This window comes from Oncorhynchus tshawytscha, linkage group LG30 (genome assembly GCF_018296145.1).
Source record: "Oncorhynchus tshawytscha isolate Ot180627B linkage group LG30, Otsh_v2.0, whole genome shotgun sequence".
Lineage (NCBI taxonomy): Eukaryota > Metazoa > Chordata > Actinopteri > Salmoniformes > Salmonidae > Oncorhynchus > Oncorhynchus tshawytscha.
In genome coordinates, this window is record NC_056458.1 from 42,476,920 (window position 1) to 42,504,469 (window position 27,550).

Genomic DNA, 27,550 nt, shown 5'->3' on the forward strand with positions numbered 1-27,550 from the left:
TCCTGTAGATCAGTATGTTGTCTGTGCAACGGCAGGTTCTGAATCTGATAACCTATTCTAAAATCGTTGTCTAAATGTAACATCTATGCACCTATTCAAATTCTAGGGTCCCCTGAGAAATACTGACCAGCACTTTGGTTCCTACACTGTCATAACTCCTACCTGGCTTTTCATTTGTTGTCATGCCAAACAACACCAACCGTAGAATTAGATTAATAATTATTATGATTCCAACAGTTCACCCAAGTGTTTTGATCTACTGTATAAGTCAAATTGCAATATTTGTTTGAAAAATCACATTTAGATTTCTTTGCCCATATCGCCCTAACAAACTGGTAACGGCACCATTATGCAAACATTTAGTGATACAGAAAGAAAGTTTTAAAAAGATTCTTCAGGAGGTGTGGTTCAAAACTAAGTAGGATTCAAATAGGCCCAATATAGGCTAAATCTCAATCCATTTTTTTTTCTGGTGATCCTAACTTTTTAAAGTTAATAGCACCACAGCTATCAATGATCCTCCTACACACACACACACACACACACACACACACAAACAGGTAGATAGTAACACACACCGCACAGGGCATCCATTTCATATGTAGATAACCTCAATCAGGTAGTGGAAAATGACTGTAACAGCTTCCCTCGCAGATAAAAAATAATGCAATAAACATGTTTCCCCAACTGAAATCCCAACGCTTCATATTGTGTGTTTACAAATGAGAGAGAATAAACCACAGTAAATATGACATTTGTTATTTTAACAAAATAATAAGGCTTCATTAGCATGTTTTGTAATTATTCGGAGGGATTATCTGCAGTCTATCCCGGGGTCTTATGAGAGAGATCTAATTAGTGAATCACTCACCCTCAGATCCTCTCTCTCTCTCTCTCTCTCTCTCTCTCTCTCTCTCTCTCTCTCTCTCTCTCTCTCTCTCTCTCTCTCTCTCTCTCTCTCTCTCTCTCTCTCTCTCTCTCTCTCTCTCTCTCTCTCTCTCTCTCTCTCTCTCTCTCTCTCTCTCTCTCTCTCTCTCTCTCTCTCTCTCTCTCTCTCTCTCTCTCTCTCTCTCTCTCTCTCTCTCTCTCTCTCTCACTCACTCTCTCTCTCAACCAGGACAATTAGCTAACACTAGCCCGGCTAATTACAGCACCGCAATCGAATCTGCTCTCTGAGACAAGAGCACACTAATGAGCCCTTGTTTATTGAACTTAACGACTTCAAGAAAAAAGATACAAGTTGGAGTTGTTATTTTTATTACCTATTTCGGAGGAAAGAATAAGTCATAATTGAGATGGTATCTATCAGCGAAGGCAAGCTGCCTGTTTGTCAGCCATCATCCAAAACAAATACTGAAAACAAACTGCCAAGAGAACACAAGATTTATTTTCTTCAGTTTTCACGTGACCCATTTTCCAGTGCTGCAGGAACGTGTGACAGAAAGGAGAGCAAATGTGTATGATGGTATGATAACCTCACACCTAAGCCATGGACCCAATGCGCCTGGCTGGCTGCCTGGCCCAGCATATGGAGAGGAGACACTGTCACTCCACTGCCAGTAGATTCACCTGGGTCCTCTTTGAATGTCGTATTAGTCTATGAAAATCTACATTCCCTTTCCCCCACAAACCAAAATAAATAATCGTATTTTACAGGTGAGCAATATGAGCAATATGAATTGTGCTGAGGCCAGTGCACCTGTTTGTTTTGATGTATCCCCTGTAAGCATAAGGCACTGAGCAGTCAAAAACACAACCGCAGTGTTCTGGCACTGAGAGAGGATGAGTTCAACAGAAGATACTGGGTTCATCTGCCCATGCTCATCTGAGCCCTGTTTGTTCACTGAAGTCTGAAGGTGTGTGATGGTAGAGAGAGGAGGAAGGGGGCTGAGAGAGGAGGAAGGGGTTCCAGCTGCCCCCCCCCCTGCCCCACCCCAGGGGCACTGACCCTTTCTGGCCCAGTGAAGCGGAACGTTGGGCGGTGAGGGGAATAGGAGAGGAGGGGGGCAGAACACGTGAGCCAGGTATGTGCCCCACTTCTCGCCTCTCCTCTCCTGGCACGGGGAGACCTGCGCCACAGCTGATGTGCATCTGTGTCCTTCCTGTAGCGCGGGTCAGTGAATACATTACCACAGCAAACACTACTGCCATCCACCTTTACAGAGGCAACACAGGTGTATGTGTGGGTATGTACGGGCATGTCCATGAGAGTTTGGCCTGAATATACGTACATTCTCTTGGAATACTGAAATCCAACAATATACTGCACATATGCATCGTTACATACGTACATACTGTACACACACACACACACACACACACACACACACACATATACATACATACATACATAAGCACCACGTCTCCCAAATCCTCTTTCAGTGGGATTTCATCTTCACCAATGAGCTCCAGGTTCCGTTTGACAAAGAGCAACAAATCAGGTCTGCCCCGTGGCACTAAACAATAACTGGGGTGAACCAACTCAACTCTGTGGGGTGTAAATCAAAAGCTTTCTCCTATTTGGTATGTTCCAGTTCTGCTCCGTAAGAACTGTCTCCAGAGCAGCCGTGCTGTAGTAGCCACAGCACAGAGAGAGAGGACGGGCAGCAGACCCAGTCAGGGGAATAGAGAGACAGTAGTGGAACCACACTATCCAGCCAACATTAGCTCACACAGCCGTTGAGATGCAGACGTTTTGGGAGATCAACAGAGTAAATACAACCAGGATTATTGTGTTAGATAGATGTCATAACACAGACAACATAACAACAACCATATCATCTCCAGTACTCTGGGTCTAACACAGCTACCAGCAGGCCTGGTAATGGTCCAACAACAACTATATCATCTCCAGTACTCTGGGTCTAACACAACTACCAGCAGGCCTGGTCCAATAACCTTAGTTCAGTAAGCCTATAGAGGACGCCCAGGTCTGAAGACTCCTGTCCAGCTGAGACAGATACATGCACAACGTGGAAGAGAGAAGGCCTGTGTTTAGGTGCCCTGGAGGCATGGAAGGAGGGAGGGAGGGAGGGGGCTCCAGGCACTTTGGCAGCTAGGGGAGGGAGGGAGGGAGGGAGGGAGGGAGGGAGGGAGGGAGGGAGGGAGGGAGGGAGGGAGGGAGGGAGGGAGCTCCAGGCACTTTGGCAGCTAGGGGGGGAGGGAGGGAGGGAGGGAGGGAGGGAGGGAGGGAGGGAGGGAGGGAGGGAGGGAGGGAGGGAGGGAGGGAGGGAGGGAGGGAGGGAGGGAGGGAGGGAGGGAGGGAGGGAGGGAGGGAGGGGGAGAGGGAGGGAGAGAGGGGGCTCCAGGCACTTTGGCAGCTATTGTTTCACAGTCCATTATCCATGTGGGTTTTATTAAGGGGAGCGGAGAGGAGAGAACAGCTTCCTCATTCTGGCTCCCCTCGTCCTCCCTCACTGTGGAGGAGCAGACACTGTGGAACCTGATCACTCCACATACACTGTAGTACTCACTGTAGTACTCACTCTAGTACTCACTGTAGTACTCACTCTAGTACTCACTCTAGTACTCACTGTAGTACTCACTCTAGTACTCACTCTAGTACTCACTCTAGTACTCACTCTAGTACTCACTGTTAGTACTCACTCTAGTACTCACTCTAGTACTCACTGTTAGTACTCACTGTAGTACTCACTCTAGTACTCACTGTAGTACTCACTGTAGTACAAATAGAGCCATAGGGTGGGTAGGCTCTGGGCCAAACCTCAGTAGATACATGAGCTGACTGTTCTGACCTGAACCTCATACTGTTCCCTCACTGCATCAGCAGCCTCATAGGAGGCCACACACACACACAATGCGGTCACAGTAGGAGTAGTTGAGCATGCGGAGGAGTGAGTGAAGGTACCTGTCGATGATGACGGGGTCAGATGGGGTCTCATTGCGGTTGCCACAGCTCTTCTTGTCACAGCAGCGGCTGAGGGGTACAGAGAGGTGAGAGAAGGAGAGAGGGAGAGAGGGGAGAGTGGGGAGAGAGGGGAGAGAGGGGAGAGAGGGAGAGAGGGAGAGATGGAGAGAGGAGAGGGAGAGTGGGGGGAGAGGGGAGAGAGAGGAGAGAGGGGATAGAGGGGAGAGTGGGGAGAGGGGAGAGAGAGGAGAGAGGGGATAGAGGGGAGAGTGGGGGGGAGAGGGGAGAGAGAGGAGAGAGGGGATAGAGGGGAGAGAGGGAGAGAGGGGAGAGAGAGGAGAGAGGGGAGAGAGGGGATAGAGGGGAGTGTGGGGAGAGAGGGAGGGGGGGTTAGAAAGATAAATAAAAACACACTCATGTTTCAGGGAGAGCTGCTTCTGCCAGGCCCAGACCACCACAGGATAAAGGGGAAGGCAGCCTTCCAATTATCAAACAGCCTGGTCCTGTTCTGAAGGCTGAACTAAGGCTTTCCCAGGCCCACCCAGCCCTTTGTCACCTGTAGAACAGACTGCCTCTGTCTGTGTGTCTGGGTGCATTATTTTTCTCTACATATGGCTTTGTTAAAGCAGCCCACAAAGACAGGCCATACAGAGGCCAGCCTGGTTAGGGGCGACAGGTGTGCTAGGGGGGTGGGCTGGGGGGGGAGCGGGGAGTGGGGAGCGGGTTGGGGGGGTGGCACCCCTAGTATCACCTGAGGCAGGTAGCAGGCACCCCCTTCCCTCTCTCTCCCGGTCTCTCCTCCCTTTCACTTCACCGTCTTGGGTGAAACATTCTCTGTTCACTGCTAATCTGACAGTCTCTCGACTGCCTCGCTCTGTTCACTGCTAATCTGACAGTCTCTCGCCTGCCTCGCTCTGTTCACTGCTAACCTGACACCCTCTCGCCTGCCTCGAAGGCAAAATATTTGACTGGTCCCCCTTTTGAAGGCAGAGAGCGTTTTACAGGAGCAGTGCAGTTAAGAATGTGATTTTACGGTTTTCTTTATATTATATTATATTATAATTATATTTCTACACTATGAAATTGTGAAAATGATGATTACATCCTTTTTGTGAGCTGTTTTTGAAAAATGGCTGAAATGTCATTTCATTCAGCTGGGAGGGAGTTTTTGGCCCAGATGAGGAAGGGTAAGAGGGAGGGGATACCCAGAGCAGACGCTACGACAGCAAAAGCTCTTGTTGTATTGTATTGTATGACAACATAATCTGATTTTATGACAATTCAGTGCTTTGCAAAAGTATTCATCTTCCTTGGCATTTTTCCTATTTTGTTGCATGACAACCCGTAATTTAAATTAATTTTTATCTGGATTTCATGTAATGGACATACACAAAATAGTCCAAATTGGTGAAATGAAATAACAAAAATAGAAAATGTAAAAGTGGTTTGTGTATATGATGTATTCACCTCCTTTACTGTGAAGCCCCTAAATAAGATCTGGTGCAACCAATTACCTTCAGAAGTCACATAATTAGTTAAATAAAGTCCACCTGTGTAAAATCTAAGTGTCACATGATCTGTCACATGATCTCAGTATATATACACCTGTTCTGAAAGGCCCCAGAGTCTGCAACATCACTAAGCAAAGGGCGGCACCATGAAGACCAAGGATCTCTCCAAACAGGTCAGGGACAAAGTTGTCCCGAAGTACAGATCAGGGTTGGGTTATAAAAAAAAATATCCAAAACTTTGAACATCCCACAGAGCACCATTAAATCCATTATCAAAAAATGAAAATAATATGGCACCACAACAAATCTGCCAAGAGAAGGCCGCCCACCACGGACCAAGCAAGGAGGGCATTAATCAAAGAGGCAACAAAGAGACGAAAGATAACCCTGAAGGAGCTGCAAAGCTCCACAGCGGAGATTGGAGTATCTGTCTATAGGTCCACTTTAAGCAGTACACTCCACAGAGCTGGGCTTTACGGAAGAGTGGCCAGAAAAAAAACATTGCTTAAAGAAAAAAATAAGCAAACACGTTTGGTTTTAGCCAAAAGGCATGTGGGGGACTCCTCAAAAATATGGAAGATGGTACTCTGGTCAGGTGAGACTAAAATTGAGCTTTTTGGCCATCAAGGAAAACGCAATGTCTGGCGCAAACCCAAGACCTCGCATCACCCTGAGAACACCATCAAGCATGGTGGTGGCAGCGTCATGCTGTGGGGGATGTTTTTCATCGACTGGGAAACTGATCAGAATTGAAGGAATGATGGCGCTAAATACAGGGAAATTCTTGAGGGAAACCTGTTTCAGTCTTCCAGAGATTTGAGACTGGGACGAAGGTTCACCTTCCAGCAGAACAATGACCCTAAGCATACTGCTAAAGCAGCATTTGAGTGGTTTAAGGGGAAACAGTTAAATGTCTTGGAATGGCCTAGGCAAAGCCCAGACCTCAATCCAATTGAGAATCTGTGGTATGACTTAAAGATTGCTGTACACAAGCGGAACCCATCCAACTTGAAGAAGCTGGAGTAGTTTTGCCTTGAAGAATGGGCAAAAACCCCAGTGGCTAGATGTGCCAAGCTTATAGAGACATAACCCAAGAGACTTGCAGCTGTAATTGCTGCAAAATGGGACTCTACAAAGTATTGACTTTGGGGGGATGAATAGTTATGCACGCTCAAGTTTAAACATTTTTATTTGTTTCACAATAAAAAATGTTTTGCATCTTCAAAGTGGTAGGCATGTTGTGTCAATGATGCAAACCCCCACAAAATCAATTTTACTTCCAGGTTGTAAGGCAACAAAATAAGAAAAATGACAAGGTGGGTGAATACATTCGCAAGCCACTGTACAGGGTTTCTCAAACTCGGTCCTGGGGCCACCCCTGGGTGCAAGTTTTGATTTTTGCACCACACACCTGATTCAAATAATCCAAGCTTGATGATAAGTTCGACTGAGTTTGGGAAACCCTCTTATAATAGACCAATGACCGTTTATTTTGGTAAGGGCTCTATGAGCCAATCAGGGCTGTGTATGTCAATATCTTGAAATTTGTTTCCTAACTCCACACGATCAGTCTGAGCATTTCAATGGCCCAAAGAGTCTCAGGGAATTAACGATATCCACCCCCCCAACCAAATGTTGCTTTAGACCCCCCCCCAAAAAAAAGTCCACAACCTGGGTACACGGTGGTTGGGATCTTGAGACAGGCAGGGAGGGGGGAGGCTGCAGGGGGAAAGGAGCAGCTTGGAGAGACTCCCAGCTCATGTTTCCAGTGCACAGGTGGCAGTGGGAATTTGAATGGGGCTGGGGACAGGCCTGTCACACAAAACCCAAGGCATTGTCTCCCTTCTACAGGGCTCCCCTCTGCACTGAATCAGCCTATCCCCCCTCTATCGCTCCATCCTCTCATTATTTGTACCCCCATTTTCTCCTCAATTTCATGTCATCCAATTGTTAGTTTACAGTCTTGTCTCATCGCTGCAACTCCTGTGCGGACTCGGGAGAGGCGAAGGTCAAGAGCCGTGCGTCCTCCGAAACCCAACCAAGCCGCACTGATTCTTGACACAATACCCACTTAACCTGGAAGCCAGTCACAACAATGTGTCGGAGGAAACACTGTACACCTGGCGACCGTGTCAGCGTGCACTGCACCCGGGCCGCCACAGGAGTCACTAGAGTGCGATGGGACAAGAACGTCCCTGCCGGCCAAACCCTCCCCTAACCCGGACGACGCTGGGCCAATTGTGCGCCGCCCCATGGGTCACCCGGTTGCGGCCGGCTGCGACAGAGCCTGGACTTGAACCAGGATATCTAGTGGCACAGCTAGCCTTAGACCACTGCACCACCTGCTCCATTCCTCTATCTCTCCCCCCTCTCTTACCTCATTCCTCTCTCCCCCCTCTCTTACCTCATTCCCCTCTCCCCCTCTCTTACCTCATTCCCCTCTCCCCACTCTCTTACCTCATTCCCCTCTCCCCCTCTCTTAATTTTCTCCTCTCGGCCTTCTTCTTGACAGATCGAATCAGTTCCATCAATCACCCATATTGTGTCTCTCATGTCTCAGAGATATTGTAATGCAGGAGGGTAGCAGCATATCTGAATCACTTGTGTGGAGTGCCGTGCACAACAGAAAGACAGGCCTGCTGGGTGCAGAAACATATCTGTGGGTAGCAGGAGTACATTGTGACTGACTAAGGGCTGTGGGTAGCAGGAATACATTGTGACTGACTAAGGGCTGTGGGTAGCAGGAGTACATTGTGACTGACTAAGGGCTGTGGGTAGCAGGAGTACATTGTGACTGACTAAGGGCTGTGGGTAGCAGGAGTACATTGTGACTGACTAAGGGCTGTGGGTAGCAGGAGTACATTGTGACTGACTAAGGGCTGTGGGTAGCAGGAGTACATTGTGACTGACTAAGGGCTGTGGGTAGCAGGAGTACATTGTGACTGACTAAGGGCTGTGGGTAGCAGGAGTACATTGTGACTGACTAAGGGCTGTGGGTAGCAGGAGTACATTGTGACTGACTAAGGGCTGTGGGTAGCAGGAGTACATTGTGACTGACTAAGGGCTGTGGGTAGCAGGAGTACATTGTGACTGACTAAGGGCTGTGGGTAGCAGGAGTACATTGTGACTGACTAAGGGCTGTGGGTAGCAGGAGTACATTGTGACTGACTAAGGGCTGTGGGTAGCAGGAGTACATTGTGACTGACTAAGGGCTGTGGGTAGCAGGAGTACATTGTGACTGACTAAGGGCTGTGGGTAGCAGGAGTACATTGTGACTGACTAAGGGCTGTGGGTAGCAGGAGTACATTGTGACTGACTAAGGGCTGTGGGTAGCAGGAGTACATTGTGACTGACTAAGGGCTGTGGGTAGCAGGAGTACATTGTGACTGACTAAGGGCTGTGGGTAGCAGGAGTACATTGTGACTGACTAAGGGCTGTGGGTAGCAGGAGTACATTGTGACTGACTAAGGGCTGTGGGTAGCAGGAATACATTGTGACTGACTAAGGGCTGTGGGTAGCAGGAGTACATTGTGACTGACTAAGGGCTGTGGGTAGCAGGAGTACATTGTGACTGACTAAGGGCTGTGGGTAGCAGGAGTACATTGTGACTGACTAAGGGCTGTGGGTAGCAGGAGTACATTGTGACTGACTAAGGGCTGTGGGTAGCAGGAGTACATTGTGACTGACTAAGGGCTGTGGGTAGCAGGAATACATTGTGACTGACTAAGGGCTGTGGGTAGCAGGAGTACATTGTGACTGACTAAGGGCTGTGGGTAGCAGGAGTACATTGTGACTGACTAAGGGCTGTGGGTAGCAGGAGTACATTGTGACTGACTAAGGGCTGTGGGTAGCAGGAATACATTGTGACTGACTAAGGGCTGTGGGTAGCAGGAGTACATTGTGACTGACTAAGGGCTGTGGGTAGCAGGAGTACATTGTGACTGACTAAGGGCTGTGGGTAGCAGGAGTACATTGTGACTGACTAAGGGCTGTGGGTAGCAGGAGTACATTGTGACTGACTAAGGGCTGTGGGTAGCAGGAGTACATTGTGACTGACTAAGGGCTGTGGGTAGCAGGAGTACATTGTGACTGACTAAGGGCTGTGGGTAGCAGGAATACATTGTGACTGACTAAGGGCTGTGGGTAGCAGGAGTACATTGTGACTGACTAAGGGCTGTGGGTAGCAGGAGTACATTGTGACTGACTAAGGGCTGTGGGTAGCAGGAGTACATTGTGACTGACTAAGGGCTGTGGGTAGCAGGAGTACATTGTGACTGACTAAGGGCTGTGGGTAGCAGGAGTACATTGTGACTGACTAAGGGCTGTGGGTAGCAGGAATACATTGTGACTGACTAAGGGCTGTGGGTAGCAGGAATACATTGTGACTGACTAAGGGCTGTGGGTAGCAGGAGTACATTGTGACTGACTAAGGGCTGTGGGTAGCAGGAGTACATTGTGACTGACTAAGGGCTGTGGGTAGCAGGAGTACATTGTGACTGACTAAGGGCTGTGGGTAGCAGGAGTACATCTTTTTCCCTCTCTCTTTTCTGTCGCTCTCCATTTTTGGCCTCCCTCCTCTGTCTCTCCCTTGCTTTCATTTCTGTGCGACTCTCTGAACTGGGTCACAGCGTGGTCCCATTGGATCAGAATAGAGTGAGGCTTGACGAGGGAGGTGAGGGGAGAGGAGGAAGGGGGGATGACTTTAGAATTGATTAGTGGTTTCCCTGCAATCCAATCATCAGGCAGCACCCACGGGAGACAGGATTTTCTTCTTCTTACCCCCCCCATTACCCTCTCCCCTTCCACCAACAAAAATTATGCTAATTAGTACATGCCTTCACCAGCTTTGTTGAGGGGGATATTTTCTTTTCCTGTTAACTTCCATTCGGTCCCGCAGGACTTCCAAAGGAAATCACATCTTTAATCTCAACGCTTCCTTCCTGCCGCAGCTTTTGAAGAAAATACATCTAAATCGCCTCATGTAATTAACAGGATGAATTGATGGCTGTTGGTGTGAGGACACTGCTACCATACCGGGACCTCTAACCCTTGTAAAAAAAATACTCAACACCGTCACAAATGATTTCAGCTCACTGGCTCTCGCTTAAACCAAAACAATAAATCCCAATTTGTTTAATTATTAATTAGTGAATCTTATCATTTGGAAATAACTTTTTTGTTGGTCCACACAAAATTGTATATGACCTTAAATACATGTGTGTCTTCTTTATAAAAGCGTTGGAAAGCTCATTCTATTACTGAGTTTGTCAAATGAAAGGACTAAGCTCTTACTGTACGTCTCAAGCTGGCTTGGCAACATATGGCTAATGGTAGTGAATGGCAATTAACAGTACTGATTAATGGTGAACAGACAAATGTTCTGGGGGAGGGGACTTGGGAGAGGTTGAGGGAGTGGAGAGACTTGGGGAGTGGTTCATGACACATTGGACTGGCATCCCAAAAATCACTGTCTGATGCATCCACATCTCCATGGTTGTGTCTCGCACACTGGGCCTCAAACCAACACTATAGAGCTATGAGCCTCAACCCAACACTGTGGGGCTATGGGCCTCAACCCACTATAGAGCTATGGGCCTCAACCCAGCACAGTGGAGCAATGGGCCTCAACCCACTATAGAGCTATGGGCCTCAACCCAACACTGTGGAGCTATGGGCCTCAACCCACTCTCGAGCTATGGGCCTCAACCCACTATAGAGCTATGGGCCTCAACCCAACACTATAGAGCTATGAGCCTCAACCCACTATAGAGCTATGGGCCTCAACCCAACACTATGGAGCTATGAGCCTCAACCCAACACTGGAGCTATGGGCCTCAACCTAATACTGTAGAGCTATGGGCCTCAACCCAACACTATAGAGCTATGGGTCTCAACCCAACACTGGGGAGCTATGGGCCTCAACCTAATACTGTAGAGCTACGGGCCTCAACCCAACAGTATAGAGCTATGGGTCTCAACCCAACACTATAGAGCTATGTGCCTCAACCCAACACTGTGGAGCTATGGGCCACAAACCAACACTGGGGAGCTATGGGCCTCAACCTAATACTGTAGAGCTACGGGCCTCAACCCAACACTATAGAGCTATGGGTCTCAACCCAACACTGTTGAGCTATGTGACTCAACCCAACACTACAACCCAACACTGGGGAGCTTTGGGCCTCAACCCAACACTACAATCCAACACTGAGGAGATATGGGCCTCAACCCAACACTATAGAGCTATGGGTCTCAACCCAACACTATAGAGCTATGGGCCTCAACCCAACACTGGGGAGCTATGGGCCTCAACCTAATACTGTAGAGCTACGGGCCTCAACCCAACACTATAGAGCTATGGGTCTCAACCCAACACTGTTGAGCTATGTGACTCAACCCAACACTACAACCCAACACTGGGGAGCTTTGGGCCTCAACCCAACACTACAATCCAACACTGAGGAGATATGGGCCTCAACCCAACACTATAGAGCTATGGGTCTCAACCCAACACTATAGAGCTATGTGCCCCAACCCAACACTGTGGAGCTATGTGCCTCAACCCAACACTGTAGAGCTATGGGCCTCAACCCAACACTGTAGAGCTATGGGCCTCAACCCAACACTATAGAGCTATGGGCCTCAACCCAACACTGTGGAGCTATGGGCCTCAACCCAACACTATAGAGCTATGGGCTTCAACCCAACACTGTGGAGCTATGGGCCTCAACCCAACACTATAGAGCTATGTGCCTCAACCCAACACTGTAGAGCTATGTGCCTCAACCCAACACTGTGGAGCTATGGGCCTCAACCCAACACTGGGGAGCTATGGGCCTCAACCTAATACTGTAGAGCTACGGGCCTCAACCCAACACTGTAGAGCTATAGAGGGCCTCAACCCAACACTGGGGAGCTATGGGCCTCAACCCAACACTGTGGAGCTATGGGCCTCAACCCAACACTGGGGAGCTATGGGGAGCTACTGTAGGTCTCAACCCAACACTGTAGAGCTATGGGTCTCAACCCAACACTGGGCCTCAACCTATGTGACTCAACCCAACACTATAGAACCCAACACTTGGGAGCTTTGACCTCAACCCAACACTACAATCCAACACTGAGGAGATATGGGCCTCAACCCAACACTATAGAGCTATGGGTCTCAACCCAACACTATAGAGCTATGTGCCTCAACCCAACATTGTGGAGCTATGTGCCTCAACCCAACACTGTGGAGCTATGGGCCTCAACCCAACACTGTGGAGCTATGGGCCACAACCCAACACTGTGGAGCTATGGGCCTCAACCCAACACTGCTATGGGAAATGATTATACGGTACAACTGTGGTGGTGGCATGTACTGGTGGGCTCTAAACCACATACTAAAAAGCATATTGTATAATAATTGTACATTTCTAATGCTACTATTAATCATGTGACTATCCCAAATTAAAGAGTAAAAGTTAACTTTGTTCTGAAGAAAGGTCAGAGAATCACTTCTGTTCTAAATATGAGTACGAAGGGGGAGTGTGTGTCTTTGTCTTTGTGTGTGTGTGTCTTTGTGTGTGTGTGTGTGTGTGTGTGTGTGTGTGTGTGTGTGTGTATGTGTATATATACACACACACATGTTTACATATATGTCCTGCATATATATCACAATGATAGGGAAGGCCCATTTGTTAGCAGCTGAACAACAGGATAATTCAAACTGAGTAATGACTTTCTGCATGTCCTAATTAACCAGGCATCAGAGAGGTATTTTTAGGGGGGGGGACTGTTCAAATGCCTCTATAAAAAGGAAAGACTGTATCCTCACCCCCCCATTCCAAGCAAATTCATCTTTAGATTTCAATTAAAGGTACAACATTTGATAGCAAAACTCATCTTCCTCTACTTTTCCTCTCTGTTATTCCCTGCAGGGGAGGGGTGACCTGCTTCGCTGTAGTAAGGCTGAGCCTGGATGAAACAACTACCATATACAAGGTGAGGTCTTGGTATCAGTGTAGACAACGATATGAACGTACTGTACATTTATGGTTGAGAGGTGTAGTGTAGTGTAGTGTAGTGTAGTGTAGTGTAGTGTAGTGTAGTGTAGTCAGTGTAGTGGCAAACGGTAGTGGGATAGTGAGAGGGGACGGGGTGGAGTGGCTCACTTGTCACAGCAGCAGGCCCCAGCGAGGGCACAGGGTCAGGGAAGGCACTTTCATTACAGGAATCACGAGGATAATGCACTTTACTGTTTGACTAATCGTGTTTTTTGCCGCCCCCCCCAAAAAAAAAAAAAAAAATAGTACGTTTTGAGTGAGGTGACAATCTAGAATGTGCTCCTTCTACATTTATAGGCACCCTTTCGGTTTTTTACAATCCATGATCTTGACTGTCTAACTGATAACAGAGTTGGAAGCAGGTGTCTGTGCTGATGCCATGTTTGAATGTGAGTTTGCATAACCTCAGGTCAGATAAGATAAGATAACCGCTATCCGCTGATCCACCAAAGGCATATTATTGATTAGTATTACAGAGAAATCTTAAAAAATATTTTTGGAAAAACAAATCTTTAAAAATAAATCTTAATAGGCCAATGTCACCTTTTTCATTTTTTAAAATATTTTTTTAAATATAAAAACATATTTTGGTGTGTGTCCATTTTGACCAGTCTACCCAACAAAAACAATATCCAGCCCATCTGGCATTTGCCAGAATTATCAGATCAACCCACCCCTGAGTGTATTATAGTGTAGTATATTGTAGCAGCAGACAGGAGGAGAAGCAGAACAGCAGAGCTTCCTCTTCTTACCTGCACATGATCTCGTGTGTCAGTAATACTCGGCACATCTCAGGGTTCTTGTCTTGCCCTTCATAAACAATAGCCTGCAGAAGGAGGGGGGCAAAAATTATATTAGAAACAGGTTGAGGAGTTGTTTTTTTGAAGCAAGGTTGGGTTGGCACTGGTCATCACAGAGGCCCACTAGATCTGCCCTGGAGAGAGTGTTCCTACTGTGGTCTGGATCACGTCTGGTAACATCTCCTTCCACACAGAAATCACATCGGTCTCTATTGAAACATTATGGGACCTGGCTCTCACTTGTCTTCATCACCTTTATTTTGTCAGGGACTCATGCTGAGATCTAGGTCTCTTTTACAGATGTACCCTGTAATATGTATCACACGTCACTTCCTGCATGATAAGAAAATGAAATCCACAGAAGTTACCCAGATGAGGGTAAGGTGAGGGTACGGTGAGGGTAAGGTGAGGGTAAGGTTAGGAGGGTAAGGTGAGGGTAAGGTGAGGGTAAGGTGAGGGTAAGGTGAGGGTAAGGTGAGGGTAAGGTGAGGGTACGGTGAGGTTAAGGTGAGGGTAAGGTGAGGGTAAGGTGATTGGACTTCAACTTCCAACCCGTTCGCTTCTGTTCCAAATAATCCACATCAGCATTTAGCTTGATTTTGGTTAACATTTATTTTCCTTTGTGTGACAACATATCACCTCACCTGTAGTAATCAAGTATGTATTTTCACTGCCGTTCCAGGGTGTTTTAGAGTCAAACGGAGCTGTGGTCCAGTCAAACAGGGCTGTGGTCCAGTCAAACAGGGCTGTGGTACAGTGCAAACAGGGGCTGTGGTCCAGTCAAACAGGGCTGTGGTCCAGTCAAACAGGGGCTGTGGTCCAGTCAAACAGGGCTGTGGTCCAGTCAAACAGGGCTGTGGTCCAGTCAAACAGGGCTGTGGTCCAGTCAAACAGGGCTGTGGTCCAGTCAAACAGGGCTGTGGTTCAGTCAAACAGGGCTGTGGTTCAGTCAAACAGGGCTGTGGTTCAGTCAAACAGGGCTGTGGTTCAGTCAAACAGGGCTGTGGTCCAGTCAAACAGGGCTGTGGTTCAGTCAAACAGGGCTGTGGTTCAGTCAAACAGGGCTGTGGTCCAGTCAAACAGGGCTGTGGTCCAGTCAAACAGGGCTGTGGTCCAGTCAAACAGGGCTGTGGTCCAGTCAAACAGGGCTGTGGTTCAGTCAAACAGGGGCTGTGGTCCAGTCAAACAGGGCTGTGGTTCAGTCAAACAGGGCTGTGGTCCAGTCAAACAGGGCTGTGGTCCAGTCAAACAGGGCTGTGGTCCAGTCAAACAGGGCTGTGGTCCAGTCAAACAGGGCTGTGGTCCAGTCAAACAGGGCTGTTAGTGCGGATGGAAATAGGACTTCCTGTCTCTCTGTAACATGTCCTGTGTCCCAAATGGTACCCTATTCCATATAGGCATTGAATTTGAATTTGACCAGGACCCTAAAGGACTCCGCTCAGAATTAGCACACTATCTAGGGAACACGGTGCAATTTGGAATGCAGACTTGTTTGGAGGTTGGAGCCCAATGCTCTGTCTGTCTGAAACATATACATGACAATCAGCTGATCATTGGAAACAAATGTGGCCTTTCAATTCACCACCTAAGACTTGGATGCAAAACAGAACACTACACTGGGTGACATTATCCTTAGCGATTGTGCTACCCATATACACCATACAGTCAAAGACCATCATGCCCTCTCCTCCCCACCCGCCCTGACCCGCCATCACTACCAACACCCTCTCTCTCTCCCTCCCTCCCTGGAATTTGAAAGAACAGATTCCACTTGAACAACACAAAAACACACAGAGTGGCCCTAAGAGCTTCACGTAGTATTTACTGCCTCTGGCCGGGGGATGTTTAATGAATAGCAGCGTGTGTCGTGAGAACTCTGCGGGACCCGTCCGATATTTCTGTCCAAGGTGGGAGGGAGGGAAGGAAGGGGCCATCCCGGGTCCTGGCTTCCCACAGTGCTGCAGAGCAGAACATTATGTAAAGAGAGAGAAGAGGAGCTGAGAAGAGAGAGAAGAGGAGCTGAGTAGAGAGAGAAGAGGAGCTGAGGAGAGAAGAGAGAGAGAAGGGGAGCTGAGAAGAGAGATGAGAGGAGCTGAGAAGAGAGGAGAGGAGCTGAGAAGAGAGAGAATGGGAGCTGAGAAGAGAGAGGAGAGGAGCTGAGAAGAGAGAGAAGAGGAGCTGAGAAGAGAGAGAAGAGGAGCTGAGGAGAGAAGAGAGAGAAGAGGAGCTGAGAAGAGAGAGGGGAGGAGCTGAGAAGAGAGAGGAGAGGAGCTGAGAAGAGAGAGGGAGGAGCTGAGAAGAGAGAGGAGCTGAGAAGAGAGAGAAGAGGAGCTGAGTAGAGAGAGAAGAGGAGCTGAGGAGAGAAGAGAGAGAGAAGGGGAGCTGAGAAGAGAGATGAGAGGAGCTGAGAAGAGAGGAGAGGAGCTGAGAAGAGAGAGAATGGGAGCTGAGAAGAGAGAGAATAGGAGCTGAGAAGAGAGAGAATAGGAGCTGAGAAGAGAGAGGAGAGGAGCTGAGAAGAGAGAGAAGAGGAGCTGAGAAGAGAAAGGAGAGGAGCTGAGAAGAGAGAAGAGAGGAGCTGAGAAGACAGAGAATAGGAGCTGAGAAGAGAGACGAGAGGAGCTGAGAAGAGAGAGAAGAGAGGAGAGGAGCTGAGAAGAGAAAGTAGAGGAGCTGAGAAGAGAGAGGAGAGGAGCTGTGAAGAGTGTGGAGAGGAGCTGTGAAGGGCGAGGAGAGGAGCTGAGAAGAGAGAGAATAGGAGCTGAGAAGAGAGAGGAGAGGAGCTGAGAAGAGACAGGAGAGGAGCTGAGAAGAGAGAGAAGAGGAGCTGAGAAGAGAGAGGAGAGGAGCTGAGAAGAGAGGAGAGGAGCTGAGAAGAGAGAGGAGAGGAGCTGAGGAGAGAGGAGAGAGGAGAGGAGCTGAGAAGAGAGAGGAGAGGAGCTGAGAAGAGAGAAAGAAGAGAGAAGAGAGGGGAGAGAGGAGAGGAGCTGAGAAGAGAGAGAGAGGAGCTGAGAAGAGAGAGAAGGGGAGCTGAGAAGAGAGAGGAGAGGAGCTGAGAAGAGAGAGAAGAGGAGCTGAGACGAGAGATGAGAGGAGCTGAGAAGAGAGAGAATAGGAGCTGAGAAGAAAGAGAATAGGAGCTGAGAAGATAGAGGAGAGGAGCTGAGAAGAGAGAGAATAGGAGCTGAGAAGAGAGAGGAGAGGAGCTGAGAAGAGAGAGGAGAGGAGCTGTGAAGAGTGAGGAGAGGAGCTGAGAAGAGAGAGGAGAGGAGCTGAAAGAGAGAGGAGCTGAGAAGAGAGAGAATAGGAGCTGAGAAGAGAGAGAGAGGAGAGGAGCTGAGAAGAGAGAGGAGAGGAGCTGAGAAGAGAGAAAGAAGAGCTGAGAAGAGAGGGGAGAGAGGAGAGGAGCTGAGAAGAGAGAGAAGAGGAGCTGAGAAGAGAGAGAAGGGGAGCTGAGAAGAGAGAGGAGAGGAGCTGAAAAGAAGAGGAGAGGACCTGTGAAGAAAGAGAAGAGGAGCTGAGACGAGAGATGAGAGGAGCTGAGAAGATAGAGAATAGGAGCTGAGAAAATAGAGGAGAGGAGCTGAGAAGAGAGAGAATAGGAGCTGAGAAGAGAGAGGAGAGGAGCTGAGAAGAGAGAGGAGAAGAGCTGAGAAGAGAGTGAAGAGAGAGAAGGGGAGCTGAGAAGAGAGAGGAGAGGAGCTGTGAAGAGAGAGAAGAGAGAGAAGAGGAGCTAAGGAGGGAGACGAGGAGAGCTAAGAAGAGAGAGGAGAGGAGCTGAGAAGAGAGAGGAGCTGAGAAGAGAGAGGAGAGGAGCTGAGAAGAGAGAGAATAGGAGCTGAGAAGAGAGAGGAGAGAGGAGAGGAGCTGAGAAGAGAGAGGAGAAGAGCTGAGAAGAGCGAGAAGGGGAGCTGAGAAGAGAGAGGAGAGGGAGCTGAGAAGAGAGAGGAGAGGAGCTGTGAAGAGAGAGAAGAGAGAGAAGGGGCGCTGAGACGAGAGATGAGAGGAGCTGAGAAGAGAGAGAAAGGAGCTAAGAAGAGAGATGAGAGGAGCTGAGAAGAGAGAGAAGAGGCGCTGAGAAGAGAGAGAGAGGCGCTGAGAAGAGAGAGGAGAGGAGCTGAGAAGAGAGAGGAGAGAGGAGAGGAGCTGAGAAGAGAGAGAAGAGGAGCTGAGAAGAGAGAGAAGAGAGAGAAGGGGAGCTGAGAAGAGAGAGGAGAGGAGCTGAGAAGAGAGAGGAGAGGAGCTGTGAAGAGAGAGAAGAGAGAGAAGGGGAGCTGAGAAGAGAGAGAGAGGAGCTGAGAAGAGAGAGGAGAGAGGAGAGGCGCTGAGAAGAGAGAGAGAGGAGCTGAGAATAGAGAGGAGAGAGGAGAGGAGCTGAGAAGAGAAGAGAGAGAAGAGGAGCTGAGAAGAGAGAGGAGAGAGAGAAGGGGAGCTGAGAAGAGAGGGAGAGGAGCTGAGAAGAGAGAGAAGAGGAGCTGAGAGAAGAGAGAGAAGGGGAGCTGAGAAGAGAGGGGAGAGGAGCTGAGAAGAGAGAGGAGAGGAGCTGTGAAGAGAGAGAAGAGAGAGAAGGGGAGCTGAGACGAGAGATGAGAGGAGCTGAGAAGAGAGACGAAAGGAGCTGAGAAGAGAGATGAGAGGAGCTGAGAAGAGAGAGAAGAGGAGCTAAGGAGAGAGACGAGGAGAGCTAAGAGGAGAGAGGAGAGGAGCTGAGAAGAGAGGCGAAAGGAGCTGAGAGGAGAGAGGAGCTGAGAAGAGAGAAGAGGAGCTGAGAAGAGAGAGGAGAGGAGCTGAGAAGAGAGAGAAGAGGAGCTGAAAAGAGAGAGAAGAGGAGCTGAGAAGAGAGAGAAGAGGAGCTGAGAAGAGAGACGAGAGGAGCTGAGAAGAGAGAGAAGAGAGAGGAGAGGAGCTGAGAAGAGAAAGGAGAGGAGCTGAGAAGAGAGAGGAGAGGAGCTGTGAAGAGTGAGGAGAGGAGCTGTGAAGGGCGAGGAGAGGAGCTGAGAAGAGAGAGAATAGGAGCTGAGAAGAGAGAGGAGAGAGGAGAGGAGCTGAGAAGAGAGGAGAGGAGCTGAGAAGAGAGAGAGAGGAGCTGAGAAGAGAGAGGAGAGAGGAGAGGAGCTGAGAAGAGAGAGAAGAGGAGCTGAGAAGAGAGAGAAGAGAGAGAAGGGGAGCTGAGACGAGAGATGAGAGGAGCTGAGAAGAGAGACGAAAGGAGCTGAGAAGAGACATGAGAGGAGCTGAGAAGAGAGAGAAGAGGAGCTAAGGAGAGAGACGAGGAGAGCTAAGAAGAGAGAGGAGAGGATCTGAGAAGAGAGAGGAGCTGAGAAGAGAGAGGAGAGGAGCTGAGAAGAGAGAGAATAGGAGCTGAGAAGAGAGAGGAGAGAGGAGAGGAGCTGAGAAAGAGAGGAGAGGCGCTGAGAAGAGAGAGAGAGGAGCTGAGAAGAGAGAGAGAGAGGAGAGGAGCTGAGAAGAGAGAGAAGAGGAGCTGAGAAGAGAGAGGAGAGGAGCTGTGAAGAGAGAGAAGAGAGAGAAGAGGAGCTAAGGAGGGAGACGAGGAGAGCTAAGAAGAGAGAGGAGAGGAGCTGAGAAGAGAGAGGAGCTGAGAAGAGAGAGGAGAGGAGCTGAGAAGAGAGAGAATAGGAGCTGGAGAAGAGAGAGGAGAGAGGAGAGGAGCTGAGAAGAGAGAGGAGAAGAGCTGAGAAGAGAGAGAAGAGAGAGAAGGGGAGCTGAGAAGAGAGAGGAGAGGAGCTGAGAAGAGAGAGGAGAGGAGCTGTGAAGAGAGAGAAGAGAGAGAAGGGGCGCTGAGACGAGAGATGAGAGGAGCTGAGAAGAGAGACGAAAGGAGCTAAGAAGAGAGATGAGAGGAGCTGAGAAGAGAGAGAAGAGGCGCTGAGAGAGAGAGAGAGGAGCTGAGAAGAGAGAAGAGAGAGGAGAGGAGCTGAGAAAGAGAGAGAAGAGGAGCTGAGAAGAGAGAGAAGAGAGAGAAGGGGAGCTGAGAAGAGAGAGGAGAGGAGCTGAGAAGAGAGAGGAGAGGAGCTGTGAAGAGAGAGAAGAGAGAGAAGGGGAGCTGAGAAGAGAGAGAGAGGAGCTGAGAAGAGAGAGAGAGAGGAGAGCTGAGAAGAGAGAGAGAGGAGCTGAGAAGAGAGAGGAGAGAGGAGAGGAGCTGAGAAGGGAAGAGAGAGAAGAGGAGCTGAGAAGAGAGAGGAGAGAGAGAAGGGGAGCTGAGAAGAGAGAGGAGAGGAGCTGAGAAGAGAGAGGAGAAGAGCTGAGAAGAGAGTGAAGAGAGAGAAGGGGAGCTGAGAAGAGAGAGGAGAGGAGCTGTGAAGAGAGAGAAGAGAGAGAAGGGGAGCTGAGACGAGAGATGAGAGGAGCTGAGAAGAGAGACGAAAGGAGCTGAGAAGAGACATGAGAGGAGCTGAGAAGAGAGAGAAGAGGAGCTAAGGAGAGAGACGAGGAGAGCTAAGAAGAGAGAGGAGAGGATCTGAGAAGAGAGGCGAAAGGAGCTGAGAGGAGAGAGGAGCTGAGAGAGAGAAGAGGAGCTGAGAAGAGAGAGGAGAGGAGCTGAGAAGAGAGAGAAGAGCAGCTGAAAAGAGAGAGAAGAGGAGCTGAGAAGAGAGAGAAGAGGAGCTGAGAAGAGAGACGAGAGGAGCTGAGAAGAGAGAGAAGAGAGAGGAGAGGAGCTGAGAAGAGAAAGGAGAGGGCTGAGAAGAGAGAGGAGAGGAGCTGTGAAGAGTGAGGAGAGGAGCTGTGAAGGGAGGAGAGGAGCTGAGAAGAGAGAGAATAGGGAGCTGAGAAGAGAGAGAGAGAGGAGAGGAGCTGAGAAGAGAGGAGAGGAGCTGAGAAGAGAGAGAGAGGAGCTGAGAAGAGAGAGGAGAGAGGAGAGGAGCTGAGAAGAGAGAGAAGAGGAGCTGAGAAGAGAGAGAAGAGAGAGAGGAGCTGAGAAGAGAGAGGAGAGGGGAGCTGAGAAGAGAGAGAAAGGAGCTGAGAAGAGAGATGAGAGGAGCTGAGAGAGAGAGAAGAGGAGCTAAGGAGAGAGAGAGGAGAGCTGAGAAGAGAGAGGAGAGGAGCTGAGAAGAGAGAGCTGAGAAGAGAGAGGAGAAGGAGCTGAGAAGAGAGAGAATAGGAGCTGAGAAGAGAGAGAGAGAGGAGAGGAGCTGAGAAGAGAGAGAGAGGAGCTGAGAGAGAGAGAGAGAGGAGCTGAGAAGAGAGAGGAGAGAGGAGAGGAGCTGAGAAGAGAGAGAAGAGGAGCTGAGAAGAGAGAGAAGAGGGAGCTGAGAAGAGAGAGGAGAGGAGCTGAGAAGAGAGAGAAGAGGAGCTGAGAATAGAGAGAGAGAGAGAAGGGGAGCTGAGAAGAGAGAGGAGAGGAGCTGTGAAGAGAGAGAAGAGAGAGAAGAGGGAGCTGAGAAGAGAGATGAGAGGAGCTGAGAGAGAGAGAGAGAGGAGCTGAGAAGAGAGATGAGAGGAGCTGAGAGAGAGAGAAGAGGAGCTAAGAAGAGAGAGAGAGAGAGAGAGAGAGGAGAGGAGCTGAGAAGAGAGAGAGAGGAGCTGAGAAGAGAGAGAGAGAGGAGAGGAGCTGAGAAGAGAGAGAAGAGAGCTGAGAAGAGAGAGGAGAGAGAGAAGGGGAGCTGAGAAGAGAGGGGAGAGGAGCTGAGAAGAGAGAGAAGAGGAGCTGAGAAGAGAGAGAAGAGAGAGAAGGGGAGCTGAGAGAGAGATGAGAGGAGCTGAGAAGAGAGAGAAAGGAGCTGAGAAGAGAGATGAGAGGAGCTGAGAAGAGAGAGAAGAGGTGCTAAGGAGAGAGACGAGGAGAGCTAAGAGGAGAGAGGAGAGGAGCTGAGAAGAGAGGAGAAAGGAGCTGAGAGGAGAGAGGAGCTGAGAAGAGAGAAGAGGAGCTGAGAAGAGAGCGGAGAGGAGCTGAGAAGAGAGAGAAGAGCAGCTGAGAAGAGAGACGAGAGGAGCTGAGAAGAGAGAGAAGAGAGAGGAGAGGAGCTGAGAAGAGAAAGGAGAGGAGCTGAGAGAGAGAGGAGAGGAGCTGAGAAGAGAAAGGAGAGGAGCTGAGAAGAGAGAGGAGAGGAGCTGTGAAGAGGAGGAGAGGAGCTGTGAAGGGCGAGGAGAGGAGCTGAGAAGAGAGAGAATAGGAGCTGAGAAGAGAGAGGAGAGAGGAGAGGAGCTGAGAAGAGAGACGAAAGGAGCTGAGAAGAGAGATGAGAGGAGCTGAGAAGAGAGAGAAGAGGAGCTAAGGAGAGAGACGAGGAGAGCTAAGAAGAGAGAGGAGAGGAGCTGAGAAGAGAGAGGAGCTGAGAAGAGAGAGGAGAGGAGCTGAGAAGAGAGAGAATAGGAGCTGAGAAGAGAGAGGAGAGAGGAGAGGAGCTGAGAAGAGAGAGGAGAGGAGCTGAGAAGAGAGAGAGAGGAGCTGAGAAGAGAGAGGAGAAAGGAGAGGAGCTGAGAAGAGAGAGAAGAGGAGCTGAGAAGAGAGAGAGGAGAGAGAGAGAGGGGAGCTGAGAAGAGAGGGGAGAGGAGCTGAGAAGAGAGAGAAGAGGAGCTGAGAGAGAGAGAGAGAGAGAGAAGGGAGCTGAGAAGAGAGAGGAGAGGAGCTGAGAAGAGAGAGGAGAGGAGCTGTGAAAGAGAGAAGAGAGAGAGAGGGAGCTGAGAGAGAGAGATGAGAGGAGCTGAGAAGAGAGAGAGAGAGCTGAGAAGAGAGATGAGAGGAGCTGAGAAGAGAGAGAAGAGGAGAGGAGAGAGAGAGGAGAGCTAAGAAGAGAGAGGAGAGGAGCTGAGAAGAGAGAGAGAGGAGCTGAGAAAAGAGAGGAGCTGAGAAGAGAGAGAAGAGGAGCTGAGAGAGAGAGGAGAGGAGCTGAGAAGAGAGAGAGAGAGAGAGAAGAGAGAGAAGAGGAGCTGAGAGAGAGAGAAGAGAGAGAAGAGGAGCTAAGAAGAGAGAGAAGAGAGAGCAGAGGAGCTGAGAAGAGAGAGAAGAGGAGCTGAGAAGAGAGAGGAGAGGAGCTGAGAAGAGAGAGAAGAGAGAGAAGGGGAGCTGAGACGAGAGAGGAGAGGAGCTGAGAAGAGAGAGGAGAGGAGCTAAGAAGAGAGAGGAGAGGAGCTGAGAAGAGAGAGAAGAGGAGCTGAGAAGAGAGAGGAGAGGAGCTGAGAAGAGAGAGAAGAGGAGCTAAGAAGAGAGAGGAGAGGAGCTGAGAAGAGAGAGAAGAGGAGCTGAGAAGAGAGAGGAGAGGAGCTGAGAAGAGAGAGGAGAGGAGATAAGCTGAGAAGAGAGAGAAGAGGAGAGGAGCTGAGAAGGGAGAGGAGCTGAGAAGAGAGAGAAGAGGAGAGGAGCTGAGAAGGGAGAGGAGCTGAGAAGAGAGAGAAGAGGAGCTGAGGAGAGAGAGGAGAGGAGCTGAGAAGAGAGAGAAGAGAGAGAAGAGGAGCTGAGAGAGAGAGAAGAGAGAGAAGAGGAGCTAAGAAGAGAGAGAAGAGAGAGAAGAGGAGCTGAGAAGAGAGAGAAGAGGAGCTGAGAAGAGAGAGGGAGGAGCTGAGAAGAGAGAGAAGAGGAGCTGAGAAGAGAGAGGAGAGGAGCTGAGAAGAGAGAGGAGAGGAGCTGAGAAGAGAGAGAGAGGAGCTGAGAAGAGAGAGGAGAAAGGAGAGGAGCTGAGAAGAGAGAGAAGAGGAGCTGAGAAGAAAGAGAGAGAGAGAAGGGAGCTGAGAAGAGAGGGGAGAGGAGCTGAGAAGAGAGAGAAGAGGAGCTGAGAAGAGAGAGACGAGAGAGAAGGGGAGCTGAGAAGAGAGAGGAGAGGAGCTGAGAAGAGAGAGGAGAGGAGCTGTGAAGAGAGAGAAGAGAGAGAAGGGGAGCTGAGACGAGAGATGAGAGGAGCTGAGAAGAGAGACGAAAGGAGCTGAGAAGAGAGATGAGAGGAGCTGAGAAGAGAGAGGAGAGGAGCTAAGGAGAGAGACGAGGAGAACTAAGAAGAGAGAGGAGAGGAGCTGAGAAGAGAGACGAGAGGAGCTGAGAAAAGAGAGGAGCTGAGAAGAGAGAGGAGAGGAGCTGAGGAGAGAGAGGAGAGGAGCTGAGAAGAGAGAGAAGAGAGAGAAGAGGAGCTGAGTAGAGAGAGAGAGAGAGAAGAGGAGAGAAGAGAGAGAAGAGAGAGCAGAGGAGCTGAGAAGAGAGAGAAGAGGAGCTGAGAAGAGAGAGGAGAGGAGCTGTGAAGAGAGAGAGAGAGAGAGAAGAGGGAGCTGAGACGAGAGATGAGAGGAGCTGAGAAGAGAGACGAAAGGAGCTGAGAAGAGAGATGAGAGGAGCTGAGAAGAGAGAGAAGAGGAGCTGAGAAGAGAGAGGGGAGGAGCTGAGAAGAGAGAGAAGAGAGGAGCTGAGAAGAGAGAGGAGAGGAGCTGAGAAGAGAGAGAAGAGGAGCTGAGAAGAGAGAGAGAGGAGCTGAGAAGAGAGAGAAGAGGAGCTAAGGAGAGAGACGAGAGAGCTGAGAAGAGAGAAGAAGAGAGATGAGAGGAGCTGAGAAGAGAGAGAATAGGAGCTGAGAAGAGAGACAAGAGGAGCTGAGAAGAGAGATGAGAGGAACTGAGAAGAGAGACGAGAGGAGCTGAGAAGAGAGAGAAGAGAGAGAAGAGGAGCTGAGTAGAGAGAGAAGAGAGAGAAGAGGAGCTAAGAAGAGAGAGAAGAGAGAGCAGAGGAGCTGAGTAGAGAGAGAAGAGGAGCTGAGAAGAGAGAGGGGAGGAGCTGAGAAGAGAGAGAAGAGGAGCTGAGAAGAGAGAGGAGAGGAGCTGAGAAGAGAGAGGAGAGGAGCTGAGAAGAGAGAGAATAGGAGCTGAGAAGAAGAGAGAGAGAGAGGAGAGGAGCTGAGAAGAGAGGAGAGGAGCTGAGAAGAGAGAGAGGAGCTGAGAAGAGAGAGGAGAGGAGAGGAGGAGAAGAGAGAAGAGAGAGAAGAGGAGCTGAGAAGAGAGAGAAGAGAGAGAAGGGGAGCTGAGAAGAGAGGGGAGAGGAGCTGAGAAGAGAGAGGAGAGGAGCTGTGAAGAGAGAGAAGAGGAGCTGAGAAGAGAGAGAGAGAGAGAAGAGAGAGACGAGAGATGAGAGGAGCTGAGAAGAGAGAGAAGAGGAGCTGAGAAGAGAGAGAATAGGAGCTGAGAAGATAGAGGAGAGGAGCTGAGAAGAGAGAGAATAGGAGCTGAGAAGAGAGAGGAGAGGAGCTGAGAAGAGAGAGGAGAGGAGCTGTGAAGAGTGAGGAGAGGAGCTGAGAAGAGAGAGGAGAGGAGCTGAGAAGAGAGAGGAGAGGAGGTGAGAAGAGAGAGAAGAGGAGCTGAGAAGAGAGAGGAGAGGAGCTGAGAAGAGAGACGAGAGGAGCTGAGAAGAGAGAGAAGAGGAGCTGAGAAGAGAGAGAAGAGAGAGAAGGGGAGCTGAGAAGAGAGAGGAGAGGAGCTGAGACGAGAGAGGAGAGGAGCTGTGAAGAGAGAGAAGAGAGAGAAGAGGAGCTGTGACGAGAGATGAGAGGAGCTGAAAAGAGACAGAAGAGAGAGAAGGGGAGCTGAGAAGAGAGAGGAGAGGAGCTGAGAAGAGAGAGCAGAGGAGCTGTGAAGAGAGAGAAGAGAGAGAAGGGGAGCTGAGACGAGAGATGAGAGGAGCTGAGAAGAGAGAGAATAGGAGCTGAGAAGATAGAGGAGAGGAGCTGAGAAGAGAGAGAATAGGAGCTGAGAAGAGAGGAGAGGAGCTGAGAAGAGAGAGGAGAGGAGCTGAGAAGAGAGAGGAGAGGAGCTGAAAAGAGAGAGGAGAGGAGCTGAGAAGAGAGAGGAGAGGAGCTGAGAAGAGAGAGAATCGGAGCTGAGAAGAGAGAGGAGAGAGGAGAGGAGCTGAGAAGAGAGAGAAGAGGAGCTGAGAAGAGAGAGAATAGGAGCTGAGAAGAGAGACAAGAGGAGCTGAGAAGAGAGATGAGAGGAACTGAGAAGAGAGATGAGAGGAGCTGAGAAGAGAGAGGAGAGCAGCTGAGAAGAGAGACAAGAGGAGCTGAGAAGAGAGAATAGGAGCTGAGAAGAGAGAGGAGAGCAGAGGAGCTGAGAAGAGAGATGAGAGGAGCTGAGAAGAGAGAGAATAGGAGCTGAGAAGAGAGACAAGAGGAGCTGAGAAGAGAGATGAGAGGAACTGAGAAGAGAGACGAGAGGAGCTGAGAAGAGAGAGAAGAGAGAGAAGAGGAGCTGAGTAGAGAGAGAAGAGAGACAAGAGGAGCTGAGAAGAGAGATGAGAGGAACTGAGAAGAGAGACGAGAGGAGCTGAGAAGAGAGAGAGAGGAGCTGAGAAGAGAGATGAGAAGAGCTGAGAAGAGAGATGAGAGGAGCTGAGAAGAGAGAGGAGAGCAGAGGAGCTGAGAAGAGAGATGAGAGGAGCTGAGAAGAGAGAGAATAGGAGCTGAGAAGAGAGATGAGAGGAACTGAGAAGAGAGACGAGAGGAGCTGAGAAGAGAGAGGAGAGGAGCTGAGAAGAGAGATGAGAGGAACTGAGAAGAGAGACGAGAGGAGCTGAGAAGAGAGAGGAGAGGAGCTGAGAAGAGAGATGAGAGGAGCTGAGAAGAGAGATGAGAGGAGCTGAGAAGAGAGGAGAGAGAGGAGCTGAGAAGAGAGATGAGAGGAGCTGAGAGAGAGAGAGAGAGCAGAGGAGCTGAGAAGAGAGATGAGAGGAGCTGAGAAGAGAGAGAGAGAGGAGCTGAGAAGAGAGATGAGAGGAGCTGAGAAGAGAGATGAGAGGAGCTGAAGAGAGAGGAGAGAGAGGAGCTGAGAAGAGAGATGAGAGGAGCTGAGAAGAGAGAGGAGAGGAGCTGAGAAGAGAGAGGAGAGGAGCTGAGAAGAGAGGAGAGGAGCTGAGAAGAGAGATGAGAGGAGCTGAGAAGAGAGATGAGAGGAGCTGAGAAGAGAGAGGAGAGGAGCTGAGAAGAGAGCGTTACACAGGAGGGTCACAGTGATAGTGGATGTTGAGGGAGCCTCTGAGCCCTGCTGACCCCTACTGACCCCTACTGACCCCTACTGAGAAGAACAGGTTGACTGAGTCACTGTCAGTGCTCACACTGTGACTCTGTACTATATATACAAAAGGATTCGGGCTATTTCATCCACAGCTGTTTTTAACAGATGTATAAACTCGAGCAAACAGCCATGCAATCTCTATTGACAAACGTTGGCAGTAGAATGGCCTTACTGAAGAGCTCAGTGACTTTCAACGTGGCACCGTCGTAGGATGCCACCTTTCCAACAAGTCAGCTCGTGAAATGTCTGCCCTGCTAAAGGTGCCCCGGTCAACTAAGTGTTGTTATTGTGAAGTGGAAATGTGTAGGAGAAAAAACGACT

The 27,550-nt window shown here is 49.5% G+C and overlaps 1 protein-coding gene across 1 annotated transcript in view; it reads right to left on the reverse strand.

The window, feature by feature from the left end:
* Positions 1-3,620: 3,620 nt before the first annotated feature.
* LOC112228301 (transcription factor COE1-A) overlaps positions 3,621-27,550 on the reverse strand; it is a 36,031-nt gene continuing 12,101 nt past the window's right edge. The window contains exons 5-6 of the mRNA XM_024393498.2: positions 14,180-14,253; positions 3,621-3,937 (exon numbers count right to left, since the gene is read on the reverse strand). Of these exons, the coding sequence (XP_024249266.2) occupies positions 3,793-3,937; positions 14,180-14,253 (219 nt within the window). The 3' untranslated portion in view covers positions 3,621-3,792. The remainder of the gene's footprint in view (positions 3,938-14,179; positions 14,254-27,550) is intronic.